This window comes from Varanus komodoensis, unplaced genomic scaffold (assembly GCF_004798865.1).
Source record: "Varanus komodoensis strain SLA01 unplaced genomic scaffold, ASM479886v1 scaffold10, whole genome shotgun sequence".
Lineage (NCBI taxonomy): Eukaryota > Metazoa > Chordata > Lepidosauria > Squamata > Varanidae > Varanus > Varanus komodoensis.
Genome location: NW_025335269.1, coordinates 4,511,852 through 4,537,777, shown reverse-complemented (window position 1 = coordinate 4,537,777; position 25,926 = coordinate 4,511,852). Strand labels below are relative to the sequence as shown.

The 25,926-nt window shown below is 42.4% G+C and overlaps 1 protein-coding gene across 1 annotated transcript in view; it reads right to left on the bottom strand.

Annotated features, from left to right (window-relative positions):
* The window catches only part of COBL (cordon-bleu WH2 repeat protein), a 163,777-nt gene that overhangs the window by 93,118 nt on the left and 44,733 nt on the right, over positions 1 to 25,926 (bottom strand). The window contains exons 2-4 of the mRNA XM_044419117.1: positions 18,497 to 18,703; positions 14,247 to 14,457; positions 4,816 to 5,044 (exon numbers count right to left, since the gene is read on the bottom strand). Of these exons, the coding sequence (XP_044275052.1) occupies positions 4,816 to 5,044; positions 14,247 to 14,457; positions 18,497 to 18,703 (647 nt within the window). The remainder of the gene's footprint in view (positions 1 to 4,815; positions 5,045 to 14,246; positions 14,458 to 18,496; positions 18,704 to 25,926) is intronic.

Below are 25,926 nucleotides of genomic sequence, written 5' to 3'. Positions count from 1 at the left end.
ATGAGCATTTGCAAACTTTCTCTCAACTCAGCTTGTTTTCTAAGACTGGGCCAAACACAAGAGGAAGTCCCCAAATGCCAGAGAGATGGATTCCACTGAGTAGCTTCCCAACCCTACTCAGTGTTCCAAATCTGTAAAATCAGGTGCTTTTGACTAGGTCTTTTGCTCAACAGTACTAGTCAGTTTTAGGGAGTTGTGTTAGAATCTCTGATCTTTGGTAAGTCTCATGTAGGTTTACTTGATTCAGACCCCAAGTAGGGTTGTACAGATGTAAAATCCACTCCATCTATGTTTCACAGATTGGCAAGCACCTTTCTTTCTATCATCCACTCATTGAAATAAATGGATTTTATGAAATTCTGTTTGTATACATTTATGCAACTTCAGATAGTGCATTTTCAAGAGTACGAATTTGTACAATCTCTGAAAAATGTATCTTTTCATGCTTAAGCCTATAGGAGAAATGGTTATTTAAATTTATTTTACATATTTTACTATTAAATTTATGTAAAATTTTGTAATAAAATGTGCAATTAGTCTTGTGGACAGTCTGCTGCAGAATCCACAGGTCTGATTCCTAGAAACCCAAACTCATTTGAGTTCATTGCTGATTTCTCAGACATCCCTAACTGCAAGCCACCAATTTGTCTCTTGCTCCAATGGCAAATTTTAGTGATCTAGTAAAATACCAAGTCTAATATTTACCTACCCCTTTAATATATGTTTAGTTTACCACTAACTAAAGTGGAAGAGTTTGGATTTAGGTGGAGAACATTTCAAGCAATACTTGTGTCTTTCAACTCCGGTCTCATCATCCATATGAGTAACTTTCAGGACTAGTGTCAAAATTACTGAAATCATGCATGTGGTTTCAGTACTCTAAAACACTATATAAATGCTAAGCATTATCACCATAATTTATCTGACCGAATGCAGAACTTGTGTCGAGGAAATCTAAGTACAAAGTCCAGCTCCAATCTAGGAATAATTTTATGCCAAGGCTGTTTTTGGTTTCTGATCAACAAAATAAAGGCTCTCACATCTTAACTCAAAGGATGTTGTTGCAAAGACAGAATATGACAGACTGAGAAACCACTGTGCTTATTTTCCAACTGTTTTAGAAATACAGCTATATAGCAAGTCAGTGGACAGTCAGTAAAGGAAGATTTTGTTTTTATCTCTGAACTATACTAAAAACAGATTAAGCTAGCAGGAAATAGTTTCTTCCATGACATCCAAACAGGAAGGAGCCATGTACGCCAAACAAGAATGCTATAAAAATGTATGGTCACATGGCTTAGATATTGGGCTCAGCTCTGCAAATTCATGGGTCAGATTAATGAATTGTTTCAAATTTCTCAACTGCAAAAAGGAATTAAATTGCATCTTACCCATTCAGTTATTATTAAAAACATCACTACTAAGTGGCAACATGAGTTTTTGCTTAAGTATCTGAACTGTTGGATAATATTCTACTCTTGATGGGGGGCGTTATCTGCACCCAACTGTAGTAACTATCACTGCAGAAACTTCCCCTTACCAACACAGAAGCACTAGCACAAAGTTCTGCTTTGGTGTCTTGATAACAGTGCAAATGAGAATAGAATACCCTTCTCATATAGAAAAGCAGCTGTTTGCTTCTTTAAGTAAAAATAGTTTTAAGATATAAATTAAAGGGCTGGAAGAAAGGTAGCACACATTGGCCAAAGAGGTTTATGCACTGTCTGCATGCTTGTGCAATAAGGGCTCTTCCTTTCCTACATTTTTTAATCTTAGAAACAATTCTAAAATTGCCATGACACTGAAAGGGTACTTGCTGCACAAGGTGATCAGCTCCTTAGCAACAGATGCATAAATGCATATATTCATTCACAAGGCTCAGAATATATAGAATGGTGACTGTCACAGGCAATAGATACAGCTGTAACAGCTCAAAGGCAGCCCTGGCAATCAGCAATTATATTCTTACTGTTTGTCATGTCAACATTTTTGTTTTGTTTTTATCAGTGTAAATATTTGGGCTGCAGCTTACCAACTGCTGTGTCAGTGGGTGACATTGAAGTCTCAGGACCATTTTATATATTTGTTTTTCTAGGCCATGGGTCCTCAAATTACAGCCCGGGGGCCAGATCCGGCCTGCCATGCCCATTTGGACCAGCCACATGCCGGGAGGCAGCGGTTCGCTCGCTTATGCTGTCCTCTGGTTGCAAAGCAGAGTCCAGATGGCCATAGGAGAATCTGGAGTCTGAATTCTAGCCTTGGAAACCTGCTTCAAATAAAGGGCACTCTCCCTTTGCCCTCGCAGCCATTGTGGAAGGAACTGTACCAGCTGCAGCTCTAAGTTTGCAAAGTTAACCTCAGAGTTCAGTGGGTGTTCTGGGGTGGGGGGCAGGAAGGGGAAGAGACAGTATCCTGTCAGCATCTTGGCCTCCCCTTCTTGCGTTCCAGGGCAAAAAACTTAAACAGCCAAACTCAAGTGATTTTAAGGACAGGAGAACTGTGCAGCTGACTTTCATCTTTGTACTCATTTTGCCCTCCACAGGATGCCCATAAACTTCTGAGTTCAGAGGACTACACAAAGCCTCATTTCATTGTGCTATCATGACATTCGCATACCCCTGGTCTGGAAGATGAAAGCTTATATATGTTGTAAGAATGAGGCTTAAATCCTCCTGTTCAACAGATATGCAACATACTCAGTTGTCAACTGGGCAGCTGAGAAAACATTTACCACAGTTAATAGTACAACCACTTCAAATTAAACAGAAATCAAGGTTGGGGGGGAACCCCAAGCCTTGTTTATTTACAGTGCAAGCCAATGTGTGATTACATAGAAGCAAGCTATACTATGTTAAATGAGGCTTACTTCCAATTAAACGTACACAAAAGAAATGCCTTGAGAAATGCAATTTGTCCACATTTTAAAAAGCCAGATGGTTTCTTTTAAAAGGGGATTTGAAAGAAAATACCTAACATGACTAAATTACTACATAAATAAAAAATGTCTCTCTAGTTCTTTCCAGAGAGATGGTGCAATAAATGAAACCAGCAATTCTGTTAAGAAGTCTTCAGAGGAAAAGCAGGCTTTTTAACCTTAGCTTAAGAACTTATTCATGCCATCTGATATCAGCTGCTGCTTTATCATGACTATCATGGCACCTGCCTTGTTTTCAGTTTAGGGATAAAAAACATTTTTAGAATAAAGATACCTCCTTTACTTCTCTTCAGTATAAACAAACAGGTTTTCCTGTGCTTTGTTTAAAACTAAATCTGAGTTTAGTTGCAGCTGTTCCTCAGAAGCAGGCTCCCTTGTTGATCTTGGCTCTTCTGAGCCCCAACAGTTGCCGTGACTGTAGTACATGCGACACTCCAAGTCTTTTGCCACAGACAGCTATGCAATGGCTTCCTAGAGCTGATTTCAGAGCTGCTTAGGTGCCTGTTGACAGCAGCATTCAGAGGCAAGGCTGCCCCACCTTCTGTGCGCAGAGTGGGCCAATCATCTGCGTGACATCTGCTAGCTGGCATGATGCCTGGGAACAAGGCAGGCTATTTGCAGTTCAGTAGCAGCTGAACATGCTTCTGTTACAGCTGCTGGACTAGCTTATGGAACCAATAAATATAAGTGTACATCAGTATCACTATTCTGGTTTCAGTGATGTTGCAGAGGCAGACAGGTGAAGACTACAGGTACACAGTATAAATTGTGATCATAAAGTAACAAGCAGAAGGAGAGAGGCCATTTGCCTACTTCACATTGCCAAAGCAACTTACCCTTTGTATACCCTAATCGAGGGGTAGGAAACCCTTTTGGGCTCACAGTCCATTTTTTCAAGGCTAGGACTTTCCCCTTTGACTGTCCCCACTTCTTGGATTCCTTTTTCTTAACCACCTGCTCCCTCAATTTCCTCTTTTCTGCCCCCCCACCATTTCCTGTCCAAATGGCTTCTTCCACCCATTGCCACTTCATTTGTCACCACGTCATTTGCCCATCTACCACGGCTTCTCCTGCTACCTCCACTAGTGAGTCATGTACTGAGAAAGCAGGAAGTCCCCCAACTGGAAGAGGGGAAGGGGCACCAAGTAAGCAGGCAGGTGGATGAGGAAGGGACTTCACTGGCATAAAAAGTGTAGGCATAAGAATTTGGGAGAGGAACATATTTCTATCTCCTCTAGTTCCTCTGCAGCTCAGCTTATGGTAAGCACCCACAGAATGATGGGGATGTCACTGAATAAAACTGACAGTGGACTAACATCTTCTACTGAAGAGTTCCATGCCATTAAAACTGAGTCCTTGGCAATTCCAAGTAGGATATAGCATGTCTGGATGCACTGCAAAACTTACTTTTGGGGAAAAAAACAGTCTTTCTACAGCCCCAGTATTAAAAGTGGCAGAATGAAAAAAATGGAGGCACTCCCTCATTATTCTCTCTTCCCCTTGGCTGTCCAATTCTATCAGCAGTATTTGGGCTGACAGAAGTTGATCTATCGGCAGATCTCTAGATTTGCAGTAGTTCAGCATGGGTCTCCAACTCCCCCACCCCACTTTTGCTAAGCAATATGAGAAATAAAATCACTATCCTTCTGCCCTAAATTGAAATGAAGAAAGCTTGGGATAAGCAGGAGTGGATTTTTGCACAGAGGGACTGTGTACATTCAATACTCCAAAACAGTTCCTGAACTTATAATTCTTTATATCTAAGTGTAAGTCTTTAGCTGTAGATGTTAAAAACCACAGAGATATCAAAAGCCCAAGACCTGCCCACCCAGTCCTAACACAATGTTTCTTCATAATATATAGCATATGTCTTCACTTACCTCTTTTCCTGTCCCATGCATAAAGCTCCTTTATTCCCAGTTCATTCAGTGATTTTGTAAGCTCCAACTCCTCCCCACTGAAGGTATCTCTCAAGAGGACAAGGTATTCCTGACTGACCTCACATTTTTCACAAATGGCTGGGATTAAACTCTGAAGGGGTACCTCAGGGCTCACTCGAACCACTGCCTTTTGTGTCTTCAGGTAATTTACTACCAGCCTCACAGTTTTCTGGAGTAAATAAAATGCAAACAGAAAAAAGCATCTATGAGCCACAAAACCTCAGCAGTAGCTTTCAAAGAGTAAAATCAAAATGGATGATTTATACTGAACTAGAAAGTTAACAAAAGATAAAAGCAGTGTCATATTCATTGAGGCAAGGGAGCACTATAAGGCAGAGTGGGATTCCTTAGAGCATTCTTCTTGAAAGATGTGATCAACACTCATTAAATACTTCTATATAAAATTCTGAAAGACATTAATACTTACACTGCAAAGGAAAAGGATAACTATTATTTAAATATCAGATTTAAAGAGAAATCTGAGCCATAATGGCCCTTAGCAACATATTTTATAAAGCAATACCAAGACATGGGTGAGAATCATGCAGGTTTTTCCCATTATGGAATAGAAGTCCTCTACAAAACTAAATCAGCTCTATCCCTCTACCAGGTGGCAGAGTTCTTCATTATGTTGCAATTTTGCCCATTTTATATTCTTCCTTTCAAAATCAAACACTCACAGTATAAAATGACTGTATGAATTAAATGATAAGTTTTCAAACTGGGAAATGAAAGAAAGAGTTAATACCCCAAGTCTGTACTGCTGAAACTATTCCTGTCAATGACTGAGCAGGAAAAGCAGGTTGCTTACCTGAAACTGATGTTCTTCAAGTGGCCATGTGTGCATTCACACATACGGGTGCTGCGCCTGCACAGTGCCTAAGGCCAGAAAGATTAGAAAGCTAACGGTTTTTGGTGGGAAACTCAGCTCCCCTCCCCCTCCATACTATAAATAGAGCGGAGTGTCCACCATTTTCTCAGTCTTTATAAGACTGAACATTTGCCCCCTCTCGGGAGAGAGACATATTGCAATGACTTCATTAGGGACCATGACCATCAAATGAGACATGGTACCGACATAAAATCCACTCACTGACACCGAGTGGGGCCGGCGGATGAGTTGTGTGAATGCACAGATAGCCACTCGAAGAACATCAGTTACAAGTAAGCGGAAAGGACTGCTCTGCCTAAGGAACAATCCTGTCTGGCACGCACATCAAGCCGATAGTGCTTGGCAAAAGTACATGGAGCAGCCCAAGTTGCAGCTCTACAGATGTCTTGAATTGGGATTCCCGCGGCAAAGGCAGGTGAAGCCACTACTGCTCTCATGGAGTGACCCCTCGGAGCAACAGGTAAATCCAACTTGGCAAGTTGATATGCCAACACGATAGTCTGAACTATCCATTTTGAAAGTCTTTGAGATGTGACTGGAGAGCCCTTCTCCTGTTCAGAATATTTTACGAAGAGTCAATTAGAACACTGAAAAGACTGTGCGCGATCTGTAGAACGCCAAGCAACGCCGCACATCGAGAGTATGTAGAGATCTTTCAATCGGGTTTGATGGTGATGGAAAAAAAGCAGGTAAGATGATCTCCTGATTCATATGGAACAGAGTGGCTACTTTAGGTAAAAACGTCGAACCCATCTGAAGAACAACCTTTTTCTTAAGGAAATTCAAATACGGCAGATCTACTCGAAGAGCACAAAGTTCACTAGCTCTCTGAGCTGACTTGAAGGCTATGAGAAAGGCCGTCTTCCAGGATACTAGACATAAATCAATAGTTGCCAGAGGTTCAAAGGGAGCTCTGGTAAGTGCCCAAAGTACAACCGAGAGACTCCAAGTCAGCATGACAGGGTGAATTGATGGATGAAGATTCTGCAGTCCTTTGATGAATCGTCTAACTATTGGCTGTGAAAAAACCAATGAACCTTGTATCACACCACGGTAATGCAAAATCGCGGCCGCATAAACCTTTACAGACGTAGGTTTAAGTCCCGAACGATGCAGCTCTAAAAGAAACTGTAATATGTTCTCAAAAGAAGCTGATTCAGGAGCAAACGAATGGGATTCAGTGAAAGATGAGAATCGATGTCACTTCACCGCATAAGATCTCCGTGTTGATGGTCGTAGAGCAGATTCAAGAATTCTCTGAATATCTGGATCGAGAATGCCTGATCCCGAGGTAACTCCCATCAGGTCCAAGGAAGTAAGTAGCACCTCGGTTCCATAAGTGGGAATTTCAGGTAGTCGAGATGTTGTCAGTATTGAATCGGTATCAATGGTCAGCGGATTCGCCAAGCTGTGAGGTTCAGAGAAACTAGATCCAGATGACGAACCGCTCCGTCTTGTTGCGTTATTAGATGAGGTATCAATGGGAGACGAAGAAAGGTGTTGTGTGACATCCGCAGAAGAGTGAAGAACCACGGCTGACGGGGCCACCATGGAGTTATTAAGATTCCCGTGGCACCGTTGTGGGCAATCTTCGAGACTACTTTCGTTAAGAGTGGAATCGGAGGGAAAGCTTAAAAGTTGATATTGCCTCACGGGATCATAAGGGCATCTCCTGCTGATCCCGGTCCAATGCCTGCCCTGGAGCAGAACATCTCGTATACCCTGTTCATATGGGTAGTGAACAAGTCCATGTCTGGGTGTCCCCAACAACGGAAAAGCTGATTGCAGATCTGTCGATCCAACTCCCATTCGTGGGTTGTTGACATTTGCCTGCTCAACAGGTAGGCTTCTTCGTTGTCTGTACCGGCTAGGTGTCCCTCAGGATGCACCAGTCCCAAATCCTTATCAACAGCCGAGCCAGGGCGGCTGATTTCGTTCCACCCTGTTTGTTCACATAGAACACAGTGGTTATGCTGTTGGATGCGATCTGAACTACTTGCCGCCGAAGAATATCCTTGAAGGATCGAACAGCTTTGAAGATCGCTAGCAGTTCGAGAAAAGTGATGTGTCTGGCTGATTCTTGTCGGTCCCAAGTGCCCTGAGTGCGAAGTCCTGCACATACTGCACCCCAACCATCAATGATGCATCGGTGTAAAGAGTCACGGTTGGTTGAGGCAGTCGGAATGGGACACCCACATTCAGATTGACTGGTATTGTCCACCATGTCAAGAACGGGCAGCGGGAGCTGGATTGGTTTGTTGGGCAAATCCCGCTGAGGATGAAACATTCTGTTGAAGCAAAGTTGAAGAGGTCGAAGTCGAAGTCTGGCGTATGGAACGATGGCAACCAAAGCGGCCATATGGCCCAGAAGTTGTTGAATGGAAAGAGCCGGTACAGTCCTGTCTCGTCGAATCCGATGAATCCATGAGCAGAGACTGTCTTGACGATCCAGAGGAAGAAATGCCCTCACTAGGGTAGAGTTGAGACGGGCTCCAATGAAGTCGATCACCTGCGCAGGAACAAGGGATGATTTTTCATGATTAATACATAGTTCCAGATTGTCCAGCAGAGCACAGGTTGTATGGATGGCTGAAAGAAGACTATCCCTGGTCTGGGAAACTATTAGCCAGTCGTCTAGGTAAGGGTATGCTTGGATACCCTGAAGCCAAAGATGCAGGCACACTGGAGCCATGCATTTTGTGAAGACTCACGGAGCGGTGGCTAATCTAGATGGGAGTATATTAAACTCAAATATGTCGGACCCAACAGTGAAGCTTAAGAGACGTCTATGACAAGGATGAATTGAGATGTGAAAATAGGCATCTCTCAAGTCCAGGAAGGCAAACCAATCCTCTCTCCCCAGCAATGGAAGGATATTTTGAAGGGTGGTCATCCAAAATTTCTTAGGCTTGATAAACCTATTTATATCTCGCAAGTCCAGGATAGGACGGAGACCACCATCCCATTTAGGGACTGTAAAATATCTTGAATAGAATCCGTGAAGTCCCTCAGAACGAGAGAGGTGACAAATCACTCCTTTATGAAGTAGTTGGTGAATTTCGTCTGGTAACACTGTCGAGCCAGGTGCAAATTGAATCGGGCTTGACGGAGGAACGATGTCGAATTCTATTCTGTATCCGAGCTGGATGATGGATAAAACCCACCGATCAGATGTGATGGACTCCCAAATGGGGAGTAGGCTTTGCAGCCGATCCCCAAATGAGAGGGGGAAAGGTGGAAATTGGAGAGAAGGAGAGGTTCTCCGGGCCCATCAGTGCTGACGCTTGTCGGTGTTGAAGCAGTGACAGCCCTGCTGAAAATGCTGCTGCGGCTGCTGCTTTCAACGCTGTTGCCATTGTTGATATTGCTGCCTCGGTGGGAATTGTTGACGGTAAGATGACCAAGACCAGGACCACTTACATCTCTGTTGAGTCAGAATTTCCATTCGGCGGGCTGTCATCCATGACTCATGAATGGGTTTCAATTTATGGTCCATCCTGGTGTGGAACAGTCCCGATCCATCAAATGGCTTCTCTTCTATCTGCCATTTCATCTCCTCTGGAAAATTACAGCTTCTGAGTCATACGTGTCGACGCAGAGAGATGGCACCGACCAGAGCCCTGGAATCGGTGTCGACATGGTGCCGCACTGTTGATAGCTGCTGAATGGCAACTTGCATGGCTTCTTTTATGAAGACTTTGGCCAAGTCTCCCTGATGGTTGGGCAGAGAAGTGGCAATGATGTCGAGCTTTTGCATAATAAAGTACTGATATCTGGCAAGTGTCGCCTCGTAGTTCGCGATACGAAGGCCATGTCCAGAGGCCGCACAGACTCTGTGTGCCAGCATATCGATTTTTCTGCCCTCCTTATCACGAGCCCTGGGACGACTCAACAACTACCAAGTTCAGTTTTAGATGGTGCAGGAGGAATGGAATATCCTGCTCCCGAACCCGGTACATCGCCTCGTAATGTCAAGATGTGGCCTGCGGCTGGGCCAGTAGGTCCCAGGGTTGAACCATCGCCTGACGAAGCATGGTTATCACAATGGCCGCTGACTGCTCGCCCCTAACGATATCATAAAACCTGTCAGTGCTAGGATCGGGCCAGTGTTGTGCTTCAATCTCCAGCGACCGAACAAGTCTTGACATCAATTCCCCAAAGGTGATGTGGGGTTCCTCCGGGGATCTTGGACCCTGTGATGTGATGGCCACATCCGGAGAGGTAGAGTCTGCCTCCGACTTGTATGAGTCGGCCTCGTAGCGGTAAGGTCCACTAGATGAACAGTTCCCCGGCGACATGGGGTGTCTCAGCTCTGCACATCCTGATGTAGATGGTGCCTCTCTCGGAACCGATAGTGATGGACGGTCCCGTGCTGACAGACAGAATCCGAAATAATGGTAGTCCTCGCAATCTATGTAACTTCCATAACAGGGTTGGTCCCATTCCTCTAAATGCCTGTCAGCAGAGTGACGTTGGTACCATGGCGGAGAAACAGAAGACTCCGTGGCTGGCCTAGATGGCGGCATTGGCATGGGTGAGCGAACCGTCAGTGGGGAGTCACGGATTTCTCCATCTGAAATCAACTCACACATTGGCGCCTCAGGTCGTTGGGGAGACGCACTTTCCACCCGTGCGACCCGTCTAGGGGACCCCGGCAGCGTAACCTACATGACCGATTGAAGGGCCAGTCTGATGGAGTCAGTACCGTTGCAGCTGCCGGGACCGAGGGCACTGACGAACCCGAGTCGTGATGTTTGGCGTGCTTGGGTTTCTTCGTCTTGTGGGCCGACTTGTCTGTCTTGTCCTCTTTTGCCTTTTTATGGCTGGAGGACTTGTCGGAGCCACCATCCTTTCTCTTCTCCCTTTGTTTACTAGGTGGAGAAGGAAGTTGTTGAGCCCCCATCGCTGAAGTACCCTCATCCGATAGGCATCATGGCGGCACGGCTGAGGCAGAGGCAGGGCACTGTAGAGGCGCAGCTGAGGCAGAACCAGGCTTTGGAACCAGCTGGTTCGACTGTGTAAGGGCCTGGTCCCAAAGCAGCTTACGCAGGCAGTTTTCCCGATTCTTCCAGGCCTGCTTAGTAAAGGCCAGGCAGTGGCCACTCTTGTCTGTTCTGTGCCCCTCGCCTAGGCAAAGGAGGCACAGATCATGCGGGTCCGCAGGGGACATTTTAGACCCGCACTCAGCACATTTACGAAAGGCCGCTCAGTGCACCATTGGAAAATGGAAAAGGAGAAGATAGTGAAGAGGGAAAGATAATCTTTTTGTTTTGTTTTGTTTTTTATAGCGAAAGGAGAACAAGAGAGATAATTGAACAAGAGAGAAAAAACTTGGAAGTACAGGAGAACGATTAACAAGATTAACAAGAACAAAGAGATTGATACTATGAGAGCGAAAAGGCACGAGGCGCAGCAAACGGCGGTCGCAAAAGACTGAGAAAATGGTGGACACTCCGCTCTATAAATAGTATGGAGGGGGAGGGGAGCGGAGTTTCCCACCAAAAACCATTAGTTCTAATCTTTCCGGCCTTACGCACTGCACAGGCACAGCACCCATATGTATGATGCACAGAGGTCACGACGAAGAACCAGCCATTTCAGGTATGACCATATAAATAATATTAAACAACCAGTTAGATATTCAGTGGACACACCTTGCAAAAGGCATTTCTAATGCCTAACTCAGTCAAGCACCTAGTATCATTCTTACTGGAAATCTAACATCTTCTGTCAGACCAGCCCCAAGCATGCCCTAAGTCATTACCCACTTTCAATCCTTTATACATATATCCCTGTAACAAACTCAAACTGTGATATGACAGATATGACAGATCCAAACACTTCAATGCTTTGACCTGTATTCTCCTGGGGTTGACATGGCACCCTGCTCATTCTTTGTGAAATATTCCTAGCACTGTCCCTCATGCAGGGAACAAACCCCAGTTTCTAGGCTCAAACTGTTGGGATTGAGAAGGGCAGTTGCTCTTGGCACACATTAATCTGGACACAGGAGGAGGAGGAGGAGGAGGAGGAGGAGGAGGAGGAGGAGGAGGAGGAGTGGGGTGGGAGTCAGAATGTGGGCCTATTACAGATGTTGGCATGAGAGAAGTGAAGGCACTTACCTCAAGGCCAAATTTCCCAGGTGCTCCAGCAGCTCTGAGAATAACCAAAATGTACAGCTATTGAGAGTGGGTTTGGAATAAGGGGGTTTCTGAGAGACAGACAAAGCAGGTACATTTCTGAACCCCATGACACTATGTTGGGAGAGGAAGGTTACCCAATTAGAGGATTGGGATGCAAAGTGGAGATGTACCCATTTCCAAAAGGCCCTTCCCAAAAGGGTGGAGCCCAAACATACTCATACAGAATTCCTAGAAGTAAATACTGGACTGGGTTCAACAGACCACACCATGCATGTTCAAAGATTCATTCTGGATGATTGGGCTTCTAGAAAATGCTTTGGTCAATAGAGAACTGTTTGCAAGAAAAGTTTGTGGCTTTGAATGTGCGATGGGAGAAACCTAGCTCATGACACAAAGTCTTCTGTCTGTGCTTGAGCTACATGTTTGACACTTACACTCAGATAGGGCTTCATTTCCTGTGAAGCACCCATGGCTGCATTTAGCTGATTTCCACTTTAGAAATACTATCTGACTACACTGGGAAATTAGCAACTTGCTTGGGGAGCTCAGAGGAGTTTCCACTCTGTGTCTACAGTAGCAATAGTGGAACAATATAGGAAAGTTAGTTCTTTTGGAGCCATTAGCAAGTCTGTCTCTTGCAGCTGGAGTAAATAGCATTATGAATTTATGGATTTAAGCTCAATGACTTACATTTCCTATAGCCAAGATAAGAGTTAAGGCATTTTACAAAGGTACTGATGGATCCCAAGACATGCTTCTCATGATGCCTTTGTAACCTGCTAATGACCTACTCATCCAGCTTCAGGAATTATTAGACCAAGTGGAAAACAATGCCCTACTTTCTGGCAGATTTTCTCACAAACTGTGATGTTCCTAATACTAATATCTCATCTCATTTCTCTGTTTGTTTGTGGTGCCAAATCTAATTTTAGCTTAAAATAGATTGCACTTTAGCACTTAATGAGAAGACTCCCCAGTTTAGTGGTGAGAACTGAGGTAAAGCCTGTAACACATCCTCTGAATATCTCTACACACCTGCATCTTCTAGAAGTTTCAAATACAGATAAATGGGGAGTTTTTTAATTTCAAGAAAGCCAGTGTGGTGTAGTGGTTAAGAGTGAGGAACTGGGACTCAGTAGATCTGGGTTCTATTCCCTGCTCAGCTATGGAGCCAACTGGGTGATTTTGGCCAGTCACAGACTCTCAATCCAACCTACCTCACAGGGTTATTGTAGTGTGGATAAGATTGAGGAAGAGCATAAGAATTATGTAAGCAGTCTCGAGTTCTTTGAAAGGAAAAAATGTAGGAGATAAATATAATAAATAAATTTTCATTCCTCAGCAGCCTCACATCAGTCACAGTGGTCAGAAGACAGAATGAATACGAATTACCACCAAAAGTTTTCTACTCTGTCTTCAGTCACTTCTCAAATAATGCAAATTGAGTCCAAATTTCTCCTTCTTCAAGAAATGGAATGGATGACTCCCTACTCATACTAGTGACCATTCTGCTCCTAGTTACTGTCTCCTGGTACCTTTGAACCCCACTCCCAAGTGCCCTCAGGCTCTCCAGTTGAGTAAGCCTAACCTTGAGTCAGTTGCATTCTCCTTCCCTGATTAGAATAAGGACTTCCTCCTTTGATCTCATATCCTGGAAATATATTTTTCATTAATTTTGGCTGTTATGTACCTGTAATTAAGTGACTAATATCTATGATCCCTCAGTTCTTTATTTTGATATGCTTATTTCAATAAATGCCACTATTCTTGAACTGTGTGTTATGTACATGCACTCCTGCATGCACACCTATCATACCAGTTATGATAAGATGTTCTTCAAGTTCAAAGATCCCTTTAAATCATAAGGCTGTTTATAAGCCAACAGAGGACATATAGTGGTAACACTGTAAATAACAAATGAAAAAATGGACAATTAACTCAAAGCTTTGGCAAAAATTGCACTTAATTTAGCTGGTGGACAGGAGAAAGGAAGAGCTAGATCTTTTGGCAAAGTGGACACCAGTCAGGTCCAAATTAAATTGTATACACTGCTCCTTTCAGAACACCATGCTACTATGTTTATTTAATCAATGGCATGCCACTGTCAACTGCAAATAGTCTTGTACCATCAACAGCCACTGCAACTGTTTCATATGCCCAGAGTCCATTCTAGCTGTTAGATAAACTTATTCTTACACTGTAAGACTATAATGCTAGACTCCAAACCAAGTCTCACAACTCATTCAATATGGTGCATTTGGAAAGAGACCTGTCCCCACCATTCCTTGACATACATCCAAAACACTGTTACACAACATACTGTTACACATTCTCACCTCAGGAATCCTGGGAGGAGGCCGCTTGGTCTTTCCTTCAAGAATCTTTTCCTTCAGAAGTATCTTATGTACATCCAGTGACCCTATCAAAGTATTTGGCTTGTAACTCAAAGGCTCTTGGGTCCCCCGGGTCTGTAGCTCAAGAGTGTGGTGTGCTGGATTTAAGTGGTGTTGGCTGCACAAGTCAACTAACAAGTCCATCACAGCTTTACTGTAAAGAACATGATATTAATTAACAGGCCAGCTAGAAGAAACTGGACTTTTAATGTGGACAGAAGGGACACACTGGAACAATATCCAGTATAATCAAGTATATTAAAATGAACCATTCTTTTTAAACACAATAAAATACTTCAAAAATAATTATTTTTCATATCATGGGAAATATCCATGTTCTAACCAATACTAACTGACTCCAGAAGCATTCCTTCTGATTGAAGGAATCAATTTTCCTGATTGAAGGAAAAAATAATCACAAAGGCAAATTATCATACAAATACTTGACTGTCCTTGTTAACGTAAAAGGTGTTACCAGGAATTGATGAGAAGTATCTCTTTTAAGAAAGGGTCATGGCCCATCAGCTTTGAAGGTCACAGTTGTTCATCCAATGACAAAAAAGCATCCCTTTGTTCCCCCGGATCTAAATTATCACCACTCAGTATCCAGTATTCCATTTTAGGCATGATAGGAAGATGTAGTGCCATCCCAACGCCACATTTTTTTCTGGATGATATTGATTATCTAGATTCCTTCTATTCAAGGTTCCACATTAATTTGCGGACTATTCAATAGGCAGCCTAAACAGTTTTAATTTAAACCAGGAGGTCTAACAATGGAAGTATGACCTCTCCTGGACTACTCAGCAGCAGCACAATTAACCATGGCATCCTTTTAGACTGTCAAGAATAATTTTCAGCGACACTATATTTAAGTGGTCCAATCATTCTTGAAGGTCCAAGATCCCAATAGGTTATGCTGAATAATCATTCAGTCACTTGTACTTGGTATCATAGGTTGCCTTCTTGTATTCTATGCTTTTTTGATGTGTGTTTACATGATTAAGGTGTTGTTGTTTTTTCAGTGAAGGCTACTCATTGCAGCTGGCTGTTGTAAATGATAACAGGTCGTTCACATGTCAGGGACACAGGTGACCAAAGGGACACAGGTGACCAAAGAAAGGACTACATCATTTATTCTAGATGGTTATGATCAAGCCCTTCTGGCCCATGGGCTGTTTAATAACCAGAATCTTAAACCACAGTCTCAAGCTAGTTTAAGATCCTGGTTAGTGAACTGACTTTAAAGCATTGTCTCACAATCTAATTCCAAGTCATGCTGTTAACAGAAAATAGAGTAAGTTTCCACTTACATCAGCATCCTTGAAGGAAAGGTGCAATAAAACGTACCATTTAATCATCTCCACATAAAAGCCTGGAGTATTCAGTCCAGCTTCGTATCACATAACAGAATGAAATTACTCTCTATGTGGCAATGTTGTCATAAGAAGCTGGAAAATGTCAAGGCCTACAGTGCAATGCATTCTGAATCCAAACTAGATTTAATTCAGAATGACTTTTAAACTGGACTGGCAGTAGGCTTCGATAGAAATTGTTTTTCAGAAATTTGTTCCTTTATTTTTGAGTAGAGGGAGTTTACATGTTTTACAGGTACTTTTTGGTTCAGTCTATTGTATTAAACTAAGGCACCAATTATTATGTTCCAATTTTGATTCACCTCTGACTGTGAATACCTTTAACTGAATTAATAACTCTCATTTAGAGATTGACTGGGAAAACAATACATTGCATCTGAAGGGGCAGCATACAACACATTTTTCTTGGTTGTTATGCCCTACCCTATTCATCTCCCCTTCCCCAAAATAAATACAAAATATTTTCTCATACAATCTTTTTCCAAGATAGACAAATGTATTAATATTACAAATAATTTAGGTCAGCAAACATTAAAAAGGGAAATATAGGAAGATCAACACAAGGAAAGACAATAAGCGTATTTATACTAAAGGACTAGAAACAATGACATGTGTTGATATACCTACACTGCTACATTACAAGTACAGTGGTACCTCAGCTCACGAACAGCTCAGTTCACAAGTTGCAAACAGAAATTTTGGGAAAATATTGCCTCAGGTTGTGAACTCTGCATCGGGGAATGATCACAATCACGGCCATCTTCCCTGCATGAACACTCTAAACAATAACCTTCTCCCAACCCACCACAAGGGGGAGCCATAAGGGTGCGCTCACCTTTGTCGAGGCCTTCCTGGCTCCTCACCGCCGCTTCACTTCCGAGGCGGAGGAAGGTCTTCTCGCAGGCTCTCGCCTGGCTCCGGGAGGGGGAGCAGGACCAGAGAGGCAAGCATGGGGCAGCTCCCCCGGCCCGGGAGAGGGCCATGAAGAGTGAGGTAAGGGCTGCTTTCCACGGACAGAGACGAGGGTAGGCGAGGGACAGGGCCACGGCCAGCCGAGCAGGGTGCCTCCCGCCTCTCCCCACTGTGTCCGCCCCCGGGCTTGGTGAGGTGGCCATGGCTTGGCCCGCAACCCGGGGATGTGGCTCATACTGTATTTTTTTGGTTTAAAAGAATCACATATTAATTTATTTAAAACTTTTATATGCCATCCTTTATATATAACATAAATTTATGGTAAAGAACAAATTAACCTTATTTACATTGAACCTTATTAGGAAATTTGACTTGGCTCGCAATCAATTTGGGTCGTGACCAGAAGCATGGAATGGATTAAGTTCGTGAGCTGAGGTACCACTGTATATACATTTTATATGTTAGGAGTCTTCCCAGCCTTACTCAGTCACAGGAATAAGAATTGTTGAAGTACAGCTAGATATAAAATAGAATTTTAGCACACATATAGTCCAAGTTACTACAAAAAATCTGAAGTGTAACATTTTGTTTCTTGCTTTAACAACAGGAATTCTACCTCCCAGTAGTAACAGGAATACGAGGTTACACTAGTAAAAAGCATCCTTAGCAGATCAGGGAGCATTCATCAACTAAAAATGTGCTAGAATTTTGGATGTGCTCTGAACATGTCCTATTTACAATACTGAGTGCAAGCAAGAGTGTTTTCTTCAGAAATTACTCATAAATACCTGAATAAATGCTTGCATGAAAAATGTGTATTTTTTTCCAAAATAAGCATGTTGGAAAAATGCTTACTCTCATGGTTTAATCAACTGCAGGGGAGTATGTGCTTTTAAAAATATGCACAGAGATGCCAATCCAAAATTAACACTCTTCTGATTCAAACAAGCCAAAAATGAAAACAAGAACCAGATAAAAGACCTTCATACTGATTTTCAGAGAGTTTAGGTGGTCTCATAATGGCTGGTTCTCCCATCCTTATCTTCAAGAGACAAACTTCTTTCTTAAGTGGGGAGTGCAATCCCATTCAAAACAAAAGAAACACCCGACTTCAGATAATCCCTGAGCTGCTGGTATTCCATCTTACTTGGATTATGTTTCATTTTATTCACTTGCACAGAGTCAGAATCACTGATGTCAGTCACTAATTTGGACTCACTAAGACCTCCCTAGGATCTGAGGAAATGAGAGCAGAGCTGGATGCTGTCAGCGCACTAAATAACATGTCAGTTCAAATCTCTGAATGATCTAATCTACTTACTTCATGCAGATGCTGAAAAGCACTGGATGAACGCTGCATTTAAATGTGGACAACAATCTCCAAATAGCTCTAGAATAACACCACAGCCAGGAGTATCAAACTTAGTTTAAAAGTCTAGGGGAATCAATAACCCTAACCCTAACCTTCCATCTCCTCGCACAGATTGGTCACTAGCACTACCAAGGCAGTTTCAGTCTCAAAATCAGATGAGAATTTAGACTGAAAAGCATTTAGACATGTTGACTTGCAAACTCTATTCAAATGGTTTGTACAAAGTCCTAAGATGGTCAAGAGTATCTGTACTGGGCCCCACACTTGAGTTATTTTTTTCAGTGGAAAGATCAAGGATGTTTTGACTATGGCTAGATTATCAAAAAGGCTAACAAGGTCCTGTCTGAGGCCCATCATTTTCAAAAGACGGTGCTGGTGGAGTGTAATTATTTCCCTGAAAAAATGCCAGTTACAGAAGCCGTTCTCAGCTGCCTGGGCTACAGTCCATAATTTTTCTAATATGGCACTGGCTGTGATGATAATACAGGTACAGGAGAAAATAGTGTTACTAAAGTTATGCTTAAAAACCTTACCTCCCAGGCACACTGTTTTTCTGTTCTTCTCCATCTAGGAGAACTACTCTTAAGTCCACTGTCCTGCTAATCAGATTTTCCTTCACATTTAGCACACCCTGATCAGGCTGCATTCCCAGATCTGTGGTTAAATTGTATTCATTACTACTTTTACAAGCTGTGAATGGTTGGTTTGGTGGAGCAGGAGCGCGAGCCTTCATTCTTCGCCTGAATAGAAAAAGACAGTGAAGAGTTGGTTAGCTTGCCATATTTATAACCCTGTAAGGAAATACCATCTGACAGGTATGAAGCAGCTCTTCTTCTTTCTTTACACTAGGCGTCTGAGCTACATAGGCTACTGTTTGATGTCACACTTCAAAGACAGAATGACTTACTTAGCTGTGGCCACTTTAAGCCCAGAAATGTAACAACAAGAAGTCTACACAGAGGACATTTGACATCACTGTTTTCATAGCAACTCCAACACTTTCATCTGACAAAAGTTCAGTATGTCAGAAGCTTCTGATACCAGCTGCATGATGAGACCTACAAGCCTCAAAGAACACATTTCAAACTCTAGCCTTAACAAAATAGATTTTGGGGTGTTTTAATTTTGCTGGAAATTACTACCTAAACCATTTCATGGTTTACTGAAAGGTAGTATATGTAATCAGACAAAACAGTACTAATTAGAGTCTTCCTATGCTCAAACTAAGGTAAACCAAAACCATGTCATCTTCACACAAGCAGTTTATATATTATCTAAAGATATTTGGAAAAAACCCTGAAAAACAACCCTATAATATATGCAAAGAAACAGTTATTAGAGCTCTCCAGGACATTAGGGAGAGCTGTCCCTATGTATCAGTGAAGAATTAAAATAATTTGATCTAGCAGGCACTGCACACTCTATTCCACACTCCCCCGACCCAAAAAAAAAGAGAGGGTGGAAACTGACACTGAGAAGAAAAAAAATCCGCCACAAGCATGGTCAATGGATATGGAATGCCTGTTGAATATGAGAACCAGATTGCTAATGTTTAACTGTTTCTTCAAGCAGTCACACATTATGTGTACTGCACCTAGGTTATCTTTGGAATTTTCTGCAGCAGTGGCGGGAAACCATTTTTCTGTTGAGAGTTGCATTCCTTTGGTGACAGTTTGTCAGCAACCACATGGTAGTGGTAAGCAGAAGCAAAGCAGCTGGAAAAGCAGTAAGGGGAGGAACTCATTTTTCCCTCTTTCATTCCCTTTGATCACTTTCTGTTTCTCTTCCTCCCCACAGAGTTGTCTACTGGGAGAGGAAAAGATAGCTCTTGCAGACATCTTAAGTAATCCCTTGTGATTGGAATATTGATACTCTGCTATGTAGAATAAAACAAAATTTAAAAATTAAGCTAAACCTCTAGTTTTTATTGTTGGGCATTGCGATCACTTGAGCCAGGACTTTGATATTCAGCCCTAATTTTCTATAAAAGTCAAAATCAGATACAGGAGCCAAAATGTTTAATATATTAAGGCAGACTTTCCTCTTCTTGTGCTCTCTGGATGTTTTAGACTACAACCCCCAGCATTCCTGACCAGTGACCACACTGGCCAGGCTGATGGGAGCTGAACTCCAAAGCATCTGGAAGGCACCAATTTGGCAAAGGCTGTATTACTGGCTGTTTTCTTGTATGAGATTGCATTTTTTATTCTTCCTTTCCATAGAGGCAAAGGGTTAATAAAGCTCATGCTGGAAAAAGAAATCACGTATAGTACATTCAGAGTAATGAACAGGAAAAACAGTGCGAAAAGCTCTGCTTCAGCATGTAAGCTCAAAACATATACAACTGTTTGAGTGACTGGGATACTGAAAGTCTGCTGTGATATGACAAATATAACAAATAAACCTTATGTAGAAGTAACACAAATGACAATAACATCTTGAAAGCATTACAAGATGTATTAAGTTTTACTTAAGACATTTAGCATTATTCTTGCAAATTCTTGAGGAGGTGCAGAAGAGGAACATACCAAGGGAAGGGGTTTTCCTATATGCATTCAAGATGCTGCTCCAACAATATTATTATTTTTTGCAAGGACTGCTAAAATTCTTAGTGTAGTGCTATGCTATACACTGACAGGTTTGGACTTGAAAATCCAGTTGATTTTAACCCATTCTGTGGGCTAGATGCATTCTACTGTTAAACAACATCACTAAGAATTCAAGTGATACACAACTAGACCATGTCACTAATGATACTTGAAAACAAGAACAAGACATATTTCTAACACAGAAAACAACTAAGTTTGGCAACAGTTGCAAATCCTTTATATTATAAAGTTTATAATATCTCTCAGTGAACATTGCAGAAAACACAAATCCGAAGCTCAACTTAATTATACCTGCTTAGCCTTACTATACATCACATTTGCAATCAATAGAATACATTCTCAAAGAAAACTGAATTTTACACTGACATGACACAATGCTACTGATATAAACAACTGAAGTTTGAAGTATCAGATAAGCTAAAAGATATTATTCTTTTTTGTACAATATGCTCCACACCTGCTTGCATATATGTTGGCACTTATTTCATTAGGCTACAATATGATCAACACTGGTACTTTTGCAATGTAACTTAATAGCTGATGAAAACAGATTACCTGCTTATGCTATCTTCCTTCTCAGAATAAACTTCTTGTCAAAAAATGACTGGAACGAAGATAAAAGAAAAGCATGGTAACCCAAATCTAAACCAGCATGAATACAATTCCTGAGAACTACAAATACTGAGATTCTGGAATGCAATAAGATCAAGTCAAAGCCCTTTGGACTGACACTTGTTTTAGTTATTTATTAATAAAGATCAGCAGCAATGTGACCTTTGCATATCAATCCCAACTAAGGAGTGCAAAAATGATATCCATCATTCCTTCATTCTAGCCAACTTTCACTGAGCACCATATACATGTGAAGATGAAAATGAAAACAGAAGCAAACCAAAGATTTTCACATTTAGCTAACAGAACTTATGACACAGACAAAAAAACATTTCTAGAGAAGTACCCAAGAAACTGCTGTCTTGTTTCTTTAATTGAATTTGAAGACAAATACATACAATTCTCCCTTCATGGATCACTGCCTTGCTGTGGTGAAGGGGCTTGCGTAGCACAATAAAGCTACGAGCAATGCCGTGCAGGGACACCCAAGACAGTCAGGTCATAGCAGAGAGCTCTGATAAAAGGTGATCCACTGGTGAAGGAAATGACAACTCACTCCAGTAGCCTTGCCATGAAAACCCCTTGGAGAGAAACCTGTATGCAGGTCAAGAAGCAACAGTGGGAACTGGCCATGGAACTACTGATTGGTTCAAAATTGGAAAAGGAGTACATCAAGGCTGTACAGTGGTACCTTGGCTCACGAATCCCTCACTTCATGACCAAATTGGATCGCAAACAGAAATTTTGGAAAAATTTTGCCTCAGGTCGTGAACTCTGCATCGGGTGATGATCGCGGTCATGGCCATCTTCCCTGCACAAACACTCCAAACAATATCCTTCTCCCTACCCACCACAAGGGGGAGCCATGAGGAAATGCTCACCTCCGTCAAGGCCTTCCTGGCTCCTCGCCACCACCCCAAGCTGGAGGAAGGTCCTCTCGCAAGCATTTGCCCAGCTCTGGGAGGGGGAGCTGGAGCGGGAGGTGGGCCCAGGACAGCTCCCCCGGCCGGGAGAGGGCCACAAGGAGGGAGGTAAGGGCTGCTTTCCATGGGCCGAGGCGAGGGACAGGGCGGCCAGCTGAGTGGGGCGCCTCCTGCCTCTCTCTGCAACGTCCACCCCAGGGCTCGGCGAGGCAGCCATGGCTTGGCCTCCAGCCTGGGGATGTGGTTCATACTGTATTTTTGTGGTTTAAAAAATAATAATTACACATTTATTTATTTATTTAAAACTTGTATATGTCGTCCTTTATGTATAACATAAAGTTATGGTAAAGAACAGATTAACAGTATTTAAATTGAACCTTATGGGGAAAGGTTCTACCAGGGTGGGTAGAGACCTGTTCTCCCCTGCAGAAGAAGGCAGGACACGCTCCAATGGAGCAAAGCTCAGGGAGCCAAGATTCCATTTGGATGCCAGGAAGCACTTCCTGACAGTCAGGACCCCGAGGGTGTGGAATGGGCTTCCACAAGAGGTCGTTGAGGCCCCATCGGTGCGGGTGTTCAAGGATAGGCTGGACGTCCACATGGTGGGCATGTCGTGAGCGGAGCCGGCTGGTGCCAGAGGTCAGACTAGATGATCCGGGAGACCCCTTCTGACTCACTCTGTTTCTATGTTTCTAAATTTGACTTGGCTCGCGACCAATTTGGGTTGTTGTGGAATGGATTAAGTTCATGAGCCAAGGTACCACGGTATATTGTTGCCCTGCCTATTTAACTTATATGCAGAGCACATCATGCAAAAGGCTGGGCTAGATGAATCACAAGTTGGAATTAAGATTTCCAGGAGAAATATCAACAACCTCAGATACGCAGATGATAACACTCTAATGGCAGAAAGTGAAGAGGAACTAAAGAGCCTCTTGATGCGGGTGAAAGAGGAGAGTGCAAAAGTTGGCTTGAAACTCATCATTAAGAAAAGTAAGATCATGGCATCCAGTCCTATCACTTCCTGGCAAATACACAGGGAAGAAGTGGAGGTAGTGATAGGTTTTATTTTCCTGGGCTCCAAGATCACCACAGACGGGGACTGCAGCCAAGAAATAAAAGACGCTTGTTCCTGGGGAGGAAAGCTCTGGCAAATCTAGACAGCATACTAAAAAGCAGAGACATCACCCTGCCAACAAAAGTACGTATAGTCAAGGCTATGGTTTTCCCAGTTGCAATGTATGGCTGTGAAAGCTGGACCGTAAAGAAGGCTAAGCGTCAAAGAATTGAGGCCTTTGAATTGTCGTGCTGGAGAAGACTCCTGGGAGTCTCTTGGACTGCAAGGAGATCAAACCAGTCAGTTTTAGAGGAGATCAACCCCAACTGCTCTTTAGAAGGCCAGATATTGAAGATGAAACTTGAATACTTTGGCCACCTAATGAGAAGGAAGAACTCACTGGAGAAGAGTCTAATGCTGGGAACAATTGACGGCAAAAGAAGAAGGGGATGGCAGAGGATGAGGTGGCTAGATGGAATCACTGAAGCAGCTGGTGTGAGCTTAGGTGGACTTCAGGGAATGGTGGAGGACAGGAGAGCATGGAGGAATGTTGTCCATGGGGTAGTGATGGGTCAGACATGACTTGCTAAACAACAAAAACATACATACACTTTAGGGGTAGGCATATACTATATATAAACTTGTTCCTTTGCTTCAGTTTCTTGCAAGTGAACTACAATATATAGCACCTCATTTATCTAAATAGTATTGAATACCATCATAAATATACACATATTGAGAACTTTGCTAAACAGGAATACTACTTATAGAGTATTCTCCTAAGATGCAGTTCCACAATAGTTTACATATCCAAGTCTTGGGCCCAGTGTAAGCAGGCATGATGACTGCAGAGACATCTGTTATTCAACAAGAAGTCTGTTGCCCAAACTCCTTGTTCTTTCTCTATCTGACTCAAGGACCACACGGAAGTCAGAAGTAAAAGGTGCCTGGAGTAATATTCCAAACGGAATCAAGAGTTCTGCTTCCTTTACTCACATGCCTCTTTTGACATTACGAGACCACTGCTGCTTTATGTATGAACAGAGCAGTCACAAAATTAAGCATGTTTGCCTTGACACCATCACAGAACTCCCACTCAAATTCTACTTCGGTGAAAAATCAAATTGTAACAGTTCTAAAGTCAGGATGTGGAACAATAAAGCACAAAGTAGGGGCACATCCTTTGCATATCCGTGAGGAAAAGTCTGCCTATGCAATAAGATTCTCTATTTCTTGATTTGTTTTTGTTCATTCAACAGATTAATAAATGAAATTATAAATCTGGAAAATGTGGAGTAGTTGCCCCAAATAAACTCACTGAACTTCCTTTTGGTCAGGGTACAACTGTTCAGAATCTTCTATTACGACTACAGATTCTGAAGTATTAATTAATGTAAATGAGTAACAAAAGTAATAACACACTCCCAGTATTTTCATTACACTGAACAGTGTGGGAGTTATGATGTGAAGATGATACCTGGAGTGCTTTACTTGCCCATGCACTGCTATGCAAAAAGGTACCATTTGAATGTCCATGAACACACAGAATTCCTTTTAGAAAGCTATTTTCTAGGTAATCTGGATTGTGGCTACAAAATTCTGAAGAGATGCAAAGAAATTATTTTGTCTAAGCAATACTAACAGGTGTGTTCCCTACACTCCCTGCCTAATGAATGTAAAAACAACCTTATTGGATCAGACCAAAGGCCCAGCTATTCCAGCACCCTGTTTCCACATTGGTGTACCCAATATCAATGGGAAGCTTAAAAGCAAAATATATGGGCAGCAAGTCTCTATGGTGTTTGCTTTCCACAAAATGGTATTTAGAAGCAAGCTGTCTTGGATTCGAGAGTTAGCATGCAGCTATAACTTTATCTTCCTTTTTTTATTATTATCACATTTCTATCCTGTCCAAGAGCCAAAGTTTTCTTGGTAGTACCCAAAATAGATCTTCATAAAATATAAGAACATAGAAAACAGAGTGAGTCAGAAGAGGCCTCCCGGGCCATCTAGTCTAGTCTAGTCTGACCTCCGGCACCAGCCGGCTCCGCTCATGACATGCCCACCATGTGGACATCCAGCCTGTCCTTGAACATAATAAAGCAGAGTACACAAACTGAAGAAAAAAAGGTTTTTAAAAACCCTACATTTTAAAGGTAAAGCAAAATCAACAGCGCTAAGTTCAAAACAGCTCAAACATAGTTTTTAAAAGCTAAAAATGAAAAATTTAGTTTCTATAAATTAAAAATAAATGTGTCTTCACCTGCTGCCAAAAAACCACAAGGTAAACATTAGGTATCCTTCCTGGGAAGGGTATTTCACAATTAGGGCACTCCCACCCTCTTATTAGTAGCCATCTACCTCAGCTCATTTGGCAGTGTTACCTGGAAGTTTTTGTTTTCGTTTTTAAGAAAACCTGGCTGCAGGCCATTTGGGGCTTTAAAGGTTTTGGTCATTTTGTATTGTGCCCAGAAATGGTGTGGAAGTCAATGCCAATCACAAAAGCACTGCGGTAATAGAACTGTATAGCACAGTCCCTGTTAATAAACTCACTCTCCATTTTGGACCAGCTGAAGTTTCTGAACCATCTTGAAAGACAAACCCATGCAGGAATTCCAAATAAGATGCTAACAGATCATAGATAGGTTAGCTAGGCTATCTCTGTTCTGATAGGGTCACAGTTGATGTAACAGCCTAAGGCAATCAAAAACACGAAGTTCTTTGTTTCCAGTAGGGTGGACCGATTTAAAGCAGCAAATGTG